Here is a 14,503-nt window from a genome sequence, read left to right as displayed (position 1 = left end):
GTTCTTTCTATCACCTGCTTCTCAACCATCCTTTACTCAAGACCGGTTTAAATTGAAAGCTCGAGAATCTATTATAAGGTCCATATAATAATAATAATAATAATAATAATAATAATAATAATAAAATATAGAGAGAAATTAATGTGATGTGATTTAATAATTATGGAAAAGGGAGATGAAAGTGGATGTTTAGGGGGTACCCCACCAAAGGGCATAATACCTTATTACCGCCAAACCCCATTTGACATCTATGTCTAATACGGCCACAACATTGGGTGCCCTACCCAATTACCCTCCTTTACTTTCCATTCACATACATTCCATCCATTCCTCTATGAACTTGCAACCAAACAAAATTAGGGTTACACTAGTTTTATGCTTCCTATAAGAGTCCCCCTCTCTCGAGCTATACCAATTGTTACAATTATTGTTCCGCGCAGGTTGTCTCTTTCTCGGTTACTGAAATCTTGCCATCTGGAGAGCACTGGTACTCCATCGCTTCATCTACTAGTGAAACCCTGTTTTCATGGTCTGGACTGTCACTGTTACGCAAATGACTTTTGCTTTCTTTTCCTTTGGTTACAAAGGCGTTTCAGTTCTCTAGGTTGTCTCTTGCATGTCCACTGATTCAACAATGGTTTGAAAGGTGGATCGATTCTCAAATCTCTGAATCTATGTTTTTCTTTTAACTCTCCCAGATATTGTCCTCTTTGGGTTTTTTCTTTCGGGCTTCCCCTCAAGGTTTTTAAAACGCATCTGCTATGAAAGATTTCCACATCTTATAAAGAATGTTTCGTTCTCTTCCCCAATTAATGTGGAATCTCACAATCCACCCCCTTCGAGGTTCAGTGTTCTTGCTGACACTCGTTACCTTATCCAAATCGATGTGGGACCCCCCAATCCACCCCCTTTGAGGCCCAATGTCCTTGCTAGCATACCGCCTCGTGTCCATCCCTTTCGAAGCTCAGTCTTGGCACATCGCTCAATTTCTGGCTCTGATAGCATTTGTAAAGTCACTAATTAGTGTAAGAAAATTAGGGGCGTCACAGTGAGGATCGTTCTTGTAGGCAGATGAAACGTGACAAGAGAGGTGGAACAGGAGATATGTCGATGGGAAAAAGAGGTAAATGATTTGAAAAGCTTATCAAATGGGTTTGTTACAGGCTACCACTATTGGGCGAATGACTCTTGCTTTTTTTTCCTTTGGTTATAAAGACGTTTCAGTTTCCGAGGTTGTCTCTTGCCTGTCCATTGATTCAACAGTGATTTGAAAGGTTGACTACTGATTCTAAAACCTATGAATCTACGCTTATTTTCAACTCTCCTAAAATTACAACGAACCATTATTGCTTAGAGATCGTAAATAAACACTAAAAAATCGAAATTAGAGTGAGGATCGTTCTTGTAGACAGATGAAACGTGACAAACGAGGTAAAAGAGAAGATCCATGGATGATTTGAAAAGCTTGTCATGTTAATAGGACATTGGATTGACCCACCCCACCACCATGGTTGCTTCATATTCACAAGTTTGTTGAATACAAATAAACCTAAAGTTTAAATGGGTTCAATGGAAGAGCCCCCATTTTCCCTCTTGCATCTCTGTCATTATGGCTCTATTAGGGACATGGAGAACATGTAGGCCACCTATATCCAACCATATTATATATCATATCCTCTATCGTTGCTTTATCGTGTAGGCATAAACGTTACGTTTGATGTGCTAAGCTGAGAATGTGATATTTGAAGATAAAAGTTATGTGGACATCGACGGGTTTTTGAAGTGATTGATAATGAGTATTTTTCAAATTATATCATTAATTATTTATATTGAGCGTTTAAACTTGTTTAAAAAATACCACCTTTGAAAAGTGTTTCAACAATGCCTCGATACTTTCAACCTTTTTTAAAATGTTGAAAAACGTAACATTCCTTATAAGAATGTGGAAACCTTTCCCTAGTGAACACGTTTTAAAATTGAGAGGTTGACGACGATACGTAAGGGGGCCAAAGTGGACAATATCTACTAACAGTGAGTTTGAGCTATTACAAATTGTATAGAGCTAGACATTAGGCGATATGTCAGCGAGGAAGTTGTGCCCACTATTGCGGGGGTGGATTGTGAGATCCCACATCGGTTGAAGAGGGGAACGAAACATTCTTTATAAGGGTGTGGAAGCCTCTCTCTAGCATACGCGTTTTAAAAACTGTGAAACTGACGGCGATACGTAAGGGGCCAAAGTGGACAATATCTACTAACACTGAGTTTGAGCTTACAAATTGTATTAGAGCTAGACATTAGGCGATATGCCAGCAAGGAAGTTGGGCCCACTATTGCACGGGTGGATTGTGAGATCCCACCTCGGTTGGAGAGGGGAACAAAACATTCTTCATAAGGGTGTGAAAACCTCTCTCTAGCATACACGTTTTAAAAACTGTGAAGTTAACGACGATACGTAAGGGGTCAAAGCGGACAATATCTACTAACACTGAGTTTGAGCTGTTACAAATTGTATCCGAACTAGACATCAGGCGATATGCTAGCGAGGAAGTTTGGCCCACTATTGTAGGGGCGGATTGTGAGATCCCATATCGATTGGAGAGGGGAACGAAACATTCTTTATAAGGGTGTGGAAACCTCTCTCTAGCATAGACGTTTTAAAAATTGTGAAGCTGACGACAATACGTAAGGGGCAAAAGCGAACAATATCTACTAACACTCAGTTTGAGCTGTTACAAATTGTATCAGAGCTAGGCATTAGACAATACGATATGCCATCGAGGAAGTTGGGCCCACTATTGCGGGGGTGAATTGTAAGATCCCACATAAGTCGGGGAGGAAAACGAAACATTTTTTACAAGGGTGTAGATACACGTACATATACACATACACATACATACATGCACGCGCATATCTATATCTATATCTATATATATATATATATAGATATAGATATAGATATAGGTCTTACATTCGTACAGACGTAGAGGACAACATAAGTGGATGCCAATGGACAGCAACAAAGATTCAGTGTGATGAAAGTTAAAAAGGAAAAGTGACATGAAATTCTGAAAAAGCTAATTTATCTTGTAACACAACTGTCACCAACAAACAACCAAAAACCGTATAAAATATGGTCTCAATTTTTGTTGTGTCAGTAGTTGTCTTAATACTACACCCATCTCATGTCTCAAAATGGCATCAAACAAACAAATAACCCTCAAAATCTCTTATGTTTATAGGATACATTAATTAAACAACCCCAACCTGTTTGCCCAGTTCATATAGTTTATACATACCGATGATACTCACCTCAGGCTTTGTTCCTCATTTACACTCCACACTGACTAGGATGTCACATGCTTCACTACAACTATTGTAATTTAGTCTAAGGATTCATATCTGTCTGTCGGTCCGTCCGTACGTACTCTACTCGGTTTTTCATGTCTTGGCTGGTTATTGCGTTGGAGATGTGAACACGGTCCGCACATTGCTTAGAAGTGAAAAACTCCTAAACATAAGGTATGTACGCCTGTGGAATCAATGAGAGGTATATGAATGAACCGATACCACATCCAACTAAGAGCGATATGTGAACACGATTCGCACGTCGCTTAGAAGTGAAAAATAAATAGAGGTATAAACGCCTGTGGAATCAAGGAAGAAGATATTGTTATTGTTTGTCGGACCGACCGAGAGTGATACTAAATATATGATGGTTAAGAAATAGTAATTTATACAAATAAACTGTGTTTCTGTCTAATTATTCAAACATAGAAACTCCAGTGTCACAATCGCACTTTTGCGGTAGCGAAAAAAAGATTGTGCGACATTTGTTTTAACCCAATGAGAAATCGCACTTTTGCGGTAGCGAAAAAAAGATTGAACAAGTCAGTCGTGAGAAATTCAGAATTTGCGAACAACGTCAACGTATGCTCGAGTCTCAAGTCACGTTTGAGAAAAATGTTTTAGAAAACGTGAGTGAGTAAATACATTGAAAGTGATTAAGCAACAACAACAGGTTTGATAATATATAACTCGGGTAGAAAGGAGTGACAACTAGTCATATCCGCATATAGTACATTTTGAGACATTTTAGCCCCCGGTGGGGTAAACATGATTTTGGTGACCGGTTACACACCTCTATATTAACACAACAAGAAAGAGAAAACGTCTGTCTAAGATGAATGCATGTAAAAAGGGTTTGAAACAGACATGCAGTCATGGACAAGCATGATCGGGATATTCAATATGCGACTATAGGCAACACGCTTTGAACAAGCATGACTGTGAAATAAGTAGGTCAAGTCATATGAGACCGACGAAGAACATGAAAGCGATCGAGTGATTGGACATGGAGCATTAAAATAATATTATTTAAAAAATAGAATATTAAGAAAATGGTGATTTTGAAAAAAATGATTAAAATAATATTATATTTAGGCGTAAGGAGCGAAAAGGAGTGATGGTAGTTGCAGAGACACGGACGCCTACAGGTCAAGAACCGTGGGTCAAGTTGACACGTGGGTTGTCTCTTCCATGTTTCCTCTCTTTTCTTTTCTAATTATTAATAATTTCATTATTGTCCTTCTTAATTCTATTATTTTTTTTATATATATATATATATATAATTTTTTCAACAAAAAATAATAATAATAATAATAATATATTTAATTTCCTTTATTTTTTTTTAAAAGAGATAAATGTTCTATTAAATATAAATTTAAATTTATATCTAATAAATCTAATTTTCAAAGCATAAAATTTAAAATTTATGTAATTTAATCTTATTATAATTATAATATAAAAAATTTCATGATTATGATTTTTTATTAAAATAAACTAAAAAAACTAATTTTTGAATGTTTTATAGTAACATAAAAATGAAATAAAATTTAAAATATTATTAACAAAAAAAAATTAAAAAATCTATTTATAAAGGACCAAATGATAAATTAGGCCTTTTCAAGAATTATTTGGAGAAAACTGATAATTTATAATTTATTTATTTTGAATTTCAAGATTCTTCCAAACTAAAATAATTTAAATTATAATTTTACTATTCATCTACGTACATCAACGGTTCTAATTTTACTGTTGAAATAAGATAATGTCCCCAAAAAAATTAAAATATTATTTCTTTTCATTAAAAGAATTATCCCATTTTCTTTAAATATAAAATATTAAATTATTAAATTATTTATCATTCTGATGTAATCTTAGTTCTTCATTGACTCGAACGTCACCTTTAGTAACCTAGTGATACTAAAAATTGAGATTATAACTAATTTACCGCATAGTTATTTAAAAAAAAAAAAAAAAACATTAAAATTGTTATTTTTATTTATTAAAAAAAAAAAAACAACTCCAAATTTATATTAATTTAAATATATTTGTTAAGAACTCTTTTAAAATTCATTTTACGCATTAAAAATTTAAAAGGCCCTAGTCCATTGGTTTAGGGTTGAAAGAAGTACTAATGGGCTTGGGCCGCTTTTAGGACTAAAGTAATGGACCTGGCCCAAACCAAGCCCACCACCTCTTGAAAAATAAAAAATTGTTAGAAGCGGGTCAACCTAACCAATCCAGCCAAGCGGAAAATAGGGTTATAATCCAACTCTACTAACTCAACCCATCCTTAACTTACTCTTTAAAAAATTAGAATTACTTAACGTTTGTAACAAATGTTAGTGATACATTGTGTGACTGGTAAATATTTTATTAATATAACATGTACTATGTTACAAAAATTGACAATCTAACCTAAGTCGATAGAATAATAATTATGTTGGATTATAAACTCTATTTAAGTTGCCTGGTCAGCAATTCATTCGGGATTAGTCTAAAAAAATTTAAAACCAACCCAACCCATATACACGCTTACAATTATAAATATAAGTTAATCTCAATATAGTATTCATTTAAGTCATTATATTAAAAAAAAAAAAAAAAAATCCAACATAATATATATATAAATGTTATAAAAAGAATAGAAACAAAATAATATCTTATTCACTATTCAACTTTTTGTAAGGTAAATAAAAATAAATAAATAAATATTAAAATATTATTTCAGTTTACATGTTTTTTTTTTTTTGTCATCATGTTTTTTTGACATGCGTGATTCCACTCATTTCTTTTAATTTTCATTATACCTTCAATTTTTTTTAAAAGAGTTTCCAACCACAGGTACCCTATTAGAGTTAGAAAATGATGGTGCGTTTATAATTAAGGAATACTATCCCGTACCCTATTAAGGAATGATTGTGAGTTTATAGTCGAGGAATGTTATCTCCATCAATGAGACATTTTGAGAGAGCCCAAAGTAGACAGAGACGAGAGCTATTAGGGAGTCGATAATGATTAGGACAACAAAGGAAGAGAATGTTAGGAAATCCGTATGTTTCACGAAGCCATTAAAGCTGGTGGGGGCTATCTGCCATTGTTAAGGAATGAACCTTTTCTTCTTCTTCTTCTTTGATCCCTAGTTCCCTATATAGACTGTTGTTGTCTTCTCTTGTATTTACTGTCTCAGCTCCTTCTCCATTGTTCTGTCTTTTTCTTATATCTCTCGTTTCCACCGACGTTGTTAATTTCTATGTTCCCTTAATTTAACTCTTTTTCATTAATTCGCGCAAGCCTATGCTACTTATCAATGGCTGTGCCCGCATCCACAACACCTAACACCAACAACGCTTCTACGAATTCCAATCAACCCACCAAGCTCAAGCGCCGAAAGTGCAGGGAAATCGCTGTTTCCTCTTCTTCTGCCAATTCCTCTTCTGGGTTTTCGGTTTCTTCTCATCCAACCCTCGATCGCTCTGTTGTGATCGTTTCTTCTGAGGATTCCTGGTGTTTTCCTGCTTCCAAACCCTCTGTAACCCCTCCTGTTCTTCCTCCGCCGCCGTCGCAATCGCATCGGGGGGTTACTTCTCCTACACCCACTAACGGGAATCGAGCATCGGATTCGGTGATCTCCTCGTCTGCTTTCCGGGTTCCGGTAATGGACTTCTCCGGTGCGGCGTTTAACGGTCATTCTGGATCCACCCATGACTCTTTCCCTTCTGGGTTTTCGAAGTTCAACTCTGCTCTTACCGCCGGTCTTTTGAACCCAATGTCGCCGCCGCCGTCCACCGATAAAACCCGATCGAGTCCGACCCTTTTTGAAATGATGGCCAATGAGCCTGATATTCACTCGAGAACTTCTCAGATCCCTTCTCACAGCTCCTCTGTTTTGGTTCATAAGAATCAAATTCCTGTGGAGGACAAGCAGGGTTTGATGATGCAGAGGATTTCTGAGATTTTGGGATCTCGTAGCCCTGGAAATCAGTTCAATGACGCCTCTAGCAGTGATATTCAGCTCACATTGAGCTCTAAGGATGGGATTAGCGTTTGGATCAACGTTCATCGACAAATTCTCGTAGCTCACAGTCGATTTTTCGCATCGAAGCTCTCGGAACGATGGGCGAAACAACAGCAGTCGACATCTCCATACATTGTGGAGATAGCTGATTGTGATGATATTGAAGTGTACATTCAAACCTTGAAATTAATGTATTGTAGAGATCTCAGGAAGAGACTGATGAAAGAAGATGTTCCCAAGATTCTTGGAATTTTAAAGGTATGAGGCTTTTGCTGTTTCATTGATGAATCAATTCACAATGTATGATAATTGTTATGTTCGTGGCATTGGCGTTTTAGGTTTCGGCTGCGATCGGGTTTGATGTCGGCGTGTTATCATGTTTGGAGTACTTGGAAGCCGCCCCGTGGGCCGAGGAGGAAGAAGAGAAGGTGGCTTCACTGTTATCTGAGCTTCATCTTGAAGGTGTTGCAGCAGGGGAAGTTCTAAAGAGGGTATCAACTGAAGCTACTGGACTTGAAGATGACAATGGCAATGGCAATGGCAATGACAATGAAGAATTACTGCTCAAACTTCTACATGTCGTTCTCGAGGGAAAAGACGAGAAGGCGAGGCGCGAGATGAAAGGATTAGTTTCAAAGATGCTTCGTGAGAGTTCATCGCCGAACGACCTTCGAAAAGAATCCTTGTATGCAGCCTGTGATGCTTGTCTGCAGCTGCTGTGCCATCACTTCATGCGAGCGGTCGGGTCGGACTTTGCCGGTGTCGGGGAGATTGCTAAGCAGGCTGATAATTTGCATTGGATTTTAGATATCTTGATTGACAGACAGATAGCTGAAGATTTCTTAAGAACATGGGCATCTCAGTGTGAATTGTCAGCTGCTCACTCTAAGGTGCCTGCCGTTCACCGATTCGAGATCAGCCGAGTTACTGCTCGGTTACTCGTCGGGATCGGAAAAGGCCAACTTCTGGCTCCTAAAGATGTGAGATATCAGCTTTTGCAGACCTGGTTGGTGCCATTTTATGATGATTTTGGCTGGATGAGAAGAGCATCAAGAGGCTTTGATCGCCACTTGATTGAGGATGGCCTAAGCAATACAATACTCACTCTACCTTTAGCTTGGCAACAAGACATATTGCTAGCTTGGTTCAATAGATTCATAAATTCAGGCGAAGATTGCCCGAATATACAACGAGGGTTCGAAGTTTGGTGGAGAAGGGCTTTCTCGAGACGCAAAGGTGAACAGGAACGACCTCGACCAATCCGAATCGCCACCCCATCGGCACAGAATTCATGAAGTGCTGCTATACTATACTGTTAAAAGTACAGAAAACTTCGTTCTTTCTTTGATCACTTGAGGCCTCATTCCTTGGTATTGGTTGGTTAGGATCTTAATTCGTCGTGTTTCGATATCTTGTTGACCGTTTATCGAGCATCACTGATATCTTGTTGACCGTTTATCGAGCATCACTGTTCGTATGAATCTATAAGTTATACCTGAAAAGTCATTGAGTTATTGTTGGAAAGCTCTTATTTATTTGTATTGAAGATCAAGTCATATCTATCTGAGGATTGTTCTGTTCTGTTTTATTGATCAAATGTTTAGAATGCTGGCTTAGTTGGAGATATCTAAATGGCTTATTTGTTCGATGTGAAACATTATATTACTTGAAGCTTCACTCTTGCAAGCCCAAAGAGGACAATATCTGCTAGCGGTGGACTTTGGCGGTTACAAATGGTATCAGAGCGAGATACTGGGGAGGCTGTTAGCAAGGACGCTGGGCCCTGGAAGGGGGTGGATTGTGAGATCTCATATCGGTTAGAGAGGGGAACAAAACATTATTTATAAAAGTGTGGGCAGACGCGTTTTAACCTTGAGGGGAAGTCTAAAAGGGAAAACCCAAAAAGGACCATATCTACTAGCTAGCGGTGAGCTTGGGTCGTTACAATATCAGAGATATCAAGCGATCTCGAAGATGGTGTTTGCTGCATTTTTGGTGAAAGAACATTGTGCTAATTGTTCGTTTCCTCCTCTGCCAAAAGGTTTGGTTTATTCCATTTGGAGCATATCCAACATGAACACAGACAAGGAAGGTATAAGCTTAGTTGCAGGTTTTGTTGCTTTAGCAGAGAGAATAGTTTATAACTCCTCTTTCAAGCTTCAATTCTCCTCTCTTGCTTGCTTTTGTCGTAAACAACAAGCAATGCTCGTTTATGCTCGTGTATTGTGTCACAATCGCAATATTTTGAGACTGGTCAAGCAATTGTGCGGCACTTACTCTCACTTTCGAGTAAGTCAATTAACTAAAGCTTGAACTTTTGTTAGTACAGGCGATCTATACTCAAGCCTTTGGCCTACTCTCGAAAAATAGTTTTGGAAAACCGAGTCAAAGAAAGTTTTAGAAAACGTTTTGAGAAGCAAGATTATTGGTTAGCAAGCAATAAGAGACGCATTTATAACATATAACTCAGGTAACTCAGGTACGAAGAATTAATGACTAGTCACATCCCGTACTGTACAAAATTTACTTTAAGGGTTTGGTACAGGTATACATCCTGGATAAGCATGACTGTGATACTATGCAGGTATACATCCTGGATAAGCATGACTGTGATACTATGCAGGTATACATCCTGGATAAGCATGACTGTGATACTATGCAGTCTAAGACTATGACTCTATGTAATTTAAGACTGTGATACTGTGCCTTGACTATGAACCTATGAACCATGGTGAAAGTCTCTCGCCATGTTAAAAATAATAGCATAATTTAAAAAATTAATTTTTATGAAAATTTATTTTAAAAAATAATAATAATTATCGTACAATAATAGTTTATAAGATTTTGGTATCTTGGAAATTGGGCCTCAGTGGGCTTAGATGGATCCAAGACTAACATCCAGCGGCCCAATGGGCTTATATATGAGTCCAGTACGAGAGGCAATATTTACAGATTATCATTTCCAATTTCTAGAAATAAAATTGTTTTATAACCATTATTTATTTTAATGGAGAAATAAAAATAAACCATTAAAAATTTATTTTTAAGAGAAAATCAAATAAGTAATTATGAAATTAAATAAATATATATAATTGTATCGTAAGAAAAAAAATTAAATTAACTACAATTAAAAGTATGGATTTATAAATTAAAGCCTCATGTTTATCTTTCTCCCATAAAATAGGAGGAAAAAAAAAAAAAATTCTTTTGAGTGTTCCCTTAAAGTGTAACACCATTTTCAATTCATATATTTAAGTCAAAATCAATGGAAATCAATTTTTAAAAATAAAAAATAAAAATACAAGTATCGGACTTTTCCAAATTAAACCAAACCAATCCTCGCTAAAATAAAATTTAATGTTAAGTCTTCTAATTAAATTAATTATCCATTGACTTTGAAAATATTATTCTTTAATTTAGAAATTTTATTTATTAATAAATTACGACTCGCTTCGTATTTTAATTTAAAATTTAGTGTTTAAATTGAACGGTTAAACTATTTGTATATAAAGTTAATTAATAGTCATTTCTTTCGTTACTCTATTTAAAAATAAAATTTAAAAATATGTATTTAATTTTGAAATGATCAATATTCATATCATAAAAATGAATATTATATTACCATGTCCCTAATAAGATGAAAAAAGTTGGAAGTTAAAAAAATAATTAAAATATGGAGTGAAAATTATTAAATGAATATTCCACGTAGACATTTATAAATTAGCCTTGCCTTTCTCAAACGAAACGTTTGTTTTTGTCGTTTTCTTTGACTTTTGTAGTGTCGGTGAGTCACCTTTCGTGGGAGCTAGGGTGGTTTTAGTTTTCTTCCTATTTTATTATAATATTCCTTTAATTTATTTTATATATCCTTTTTTTTTTAATGTTTATTCTTCTGTCAATTATTTTATTTCTCACACGTGTTTTCTCCTATCCTACCCTACGTCATTTTCTTTTTTCTTTTTTCTTTATTATTTATTATTTTCTCATTTTTTTTTTAACAAATATGCCTCACTCTAAATAAATTAAATGGTACGAGTTCATCCAACATAAAATTATTTTATTATAATTATTTTTATTCGATATAGTTTCAGTTCATTCAAGCGTCACATGCCTATTTTAATTTGTTCTCGAACTGTATCTTACCGAGAGAGATTCCTACTCTGATACTGACGCCTATTTTAATTTTTTTCGAACTGTATCTTACCGAGAGAGATTCCTACTTTGATACCAGATGTAAAAACTCATACCCAGTATTTGAATTAAGATTTAATATTTGATGTCTCGACATTTATTTGCATATTTCGCAATATGACAATATTATTTATTTGTGAAAATTACTGAGTTAATTTGTTTTTACTGACATTTTTTTGAAAAAAAATTCTAAAAAGTCATCCAAAGTGAAAACAGGAGTATTCCGGTGAATATAGGCCGTTGATTTTAGAGGACAATCTCATGGGAGGTGGGGGCCACTAGTAAATGGTGTGAGTGGCCCACATTTACGAAGTGTGATGACGTGGCAACTCTAAATGTTGCAAATTAAAAGAATAAAATTCAAACTATTAGACATGTCAATTCCGTGCCTATCGAACCTAGTCGAGACCCGAAGTCTTCTTCGTCTTCATCTCTATCGCTATATAATTTTTAAAATTCTTCACTTATTTTTGCAGACGTCAAGGTAGAGATCTGATCCTACAAGAAATCTACACCTCGATCTGAATAAAAATTCACTCGATAATTTAATTTAAATGTATTCTTATCTGCCAAATAAAATAAATTAAATTTGGGTCGCTCGGTTAAGGGTAATTTTGTAAATATATCGAACATCCAATTCTTCAAAGTCCCAATCAAATTTAAAAAATTCAATAAATTGCTCAACAAATTTCTTCCCTCAACCTGCTAAAACTAGTTTTAGGGTTTCATTAAAAAGAAATTCTCGTTTATTTACGAAACAAACCTAAAAGCTTCTAGAAGGTGTTCGGTCGTTCTTATTTCTCATTTTTCGTTTCTTATTTTCCAAAAATATTTCTAAATAATTTTGTAGACAGTTTTAGAAGCAATAAAACCATCAATTTTTCTAGACCAAAAAACCCTCGTTTTTCTCAAAACCCTAAAACGAACCTGAAAATATAATTCAAACGTCGATAGTATAGCCTATTCTAATATAAGTAGAGCAAAAGAGTTTGAATTTTATTGGTCGAGCCATTATTACTAAGAGTATCGTAGGTATAGTTAAGAAATGAAAATCATTCATTAAAAATCAAGTCGAGTTTAACAGAATTAAATAAGACATTAAGTCACTTAGCATGATTAATTTAGTGATTAGTATAGGTTAATGATGATTATATGGTTTTAATTAGCATTGAATATACCCTATCAATCAAGAGTTTAATTACATTAATTAAACTCTTGATTAGAAATAGGACGGTGACAAGCCCGAGATTCTAGCGTCCATTAACATCGGTACGAGGTCACTTGCAGGGTTAGAGCCTTGCAGAAGCTCGTTTTGAATGGGGGTACGGAATGCGAGCTGAAACGCTCGTGAACGAATCTTGCAAACCAATAATTACTCAAACCCTATAAAGAATAACGTTATCCCGGGACGGAAAAAGAGTATTCGAATTTTTTAGATAAGAAAGCTTTCATGTTTTCGAGTTGGGTTAGACGAAAAAAATGGAAAATTGGAATAATTTAAAAAGATTTGAATAAATGGGTTGGGGGAAAATATTGATCCCAAAATGGAACTCCTGGTCAGAACAAAAATGAATGAAAGGAGGGTTTATAGCAAAGCTGCCTGCCTTCTATAAAGTAAACTAGAATGGTCCATGCAAAAATAATAAATAATAATAATAATAATAATATCAACGACTAAATTAATAAAGATATTTATCTATCAAATATATATTATTTATGGAATATATCTCAATATTATTATTTTTATTTGATTTATAGTATATTTTATTTCATTTTTAATATTTAATATTTATTATTTTTTAGATGAATTATAAATAAATAAATAAATAAAATATTAAGGAAAGAAGGACCATCAAACTTGTGAGAAAAGCTGTTCACTTTTCTTTAGTTTTCGTGTCAGTACGCTGCTGCACAGGATTCTACCCTCTTTCTCTCTCTTATTATTGTTCTTGTTTTTTTTAAGGTTAAATTATTTTATTTCTCAATTTTAAATTTTATTTCATATTATACCATCGTTCACGTGACATAAAATATATATCATTGGTTAAGAGTTCAGACGTTTGAATTTAAAAAAAAAAATGTTTAAAATGTTGTATTGTATTTTTTTTTATTTTTTTAATATTTTATGATGTTTGAATAAATGAAAGGTATATAAATGAACTCGTGCTTTCATTTTTTTGTGGCCGAATTAAGAATTTTAAAATTACATGTGTTCGGGTTTGGAGTAATCTTATTTTGATTAACCTTGTTATCCAGCATATGAATGGAGACAAAATATGGTCTGTAATTGAGTATTTAATTTTTTAAAAATGTGGGATTTCTAAATTGCGCCGAGAGTAGGATGGCGTAGGTTAGTAGAAATGATGACGTAATGGGCTAGGGGAGAAATTAGTAAACGGCGGAGAATGGTTGGGTTTAATAGGACCACATGCTTTTGCACACAAAAATTTATTCCCTTTTCCACTCTCTCTCTCCGCGCGTACACCACGCTCCTTTTGATTTTCGATAAAAATACAAATTTTAATATAAAAAAATACTAATAATTATATGGTTTTAAAAAGTATTTAATAACATTTTTCAAAATTAAATTTATTATTGTGTTTTTAACTTTTTTTTCAAAACTATTTTATTTATAATTAGAATAATATTTCCTAATTTTATTAGAAAATAATAATTTCAAAAAATATATATATATATATATATTTTTATAAGGGTACGATATCAAGTTTTAATATAAAAAAATCGAGTAGTATCGAGAGACTGTTCATTGTATTTTCAGTGTCATGGATTAAAAGACAAATTATTCACGAAACATTTAAAAAAAAAAATGAAACAAGGATTCATGACGTCGAGCAATGCTGATGCGTCGTAACAATAGCATTGAAACGGTGTATCGTACCATACTTGATTTTGCTTTTAATTTTAGCTATTTATTTAATTGTTAATTAA

General features: G+C 34.4%; 1 protein-coding gene across 1 annotated transcript; it reads left to right on the top strand.

Moving 5' to 3' along the window:
• The first annotated feature begins 6,426 nt into the window (after positions 1–6,426).
• On the top strand, positions 6,427–8,951 carry LOC111809377 (BTB/POZ domain-containing protein). Its single transcript, XM_023695827.2, has 2 exons — positions 6,427–7,621; positions 7,702–8,951. The coding sequence occupies exons 1-2, from the start codon at positions 6,656–6,658 to the stop codon at positions 8,656–8,658; spliced, it is 1,923 nt and encodes a 640-aa protein (XP_023551595.2). The 5' UTR covers positions 6,427–6,655; the 3' UTR covers positions 8,659–8,951.
• Positions 8,952–14,503: the final 5,552 nt, after the last annotated feature.

This window comes from Cucurbita pepo, chromosome 13, assembly GCF_057944985.1.
Source record: "Cucurbita pepo subsp. pepo isolate OVF chromosome 13, ASM5794498v1, whole genome shotgun sequence".
Taxonomy (NCBI): Eukaryota; Viridiplantae; Streptophyta; class Magnoliopsida; order Cucurbitales; family Cucurbitaceae; genus Cucurbita; species Cucurbita pepo.
This window is presented reverse-complemented; position numbering and strand designations above follow the sequence as displayed.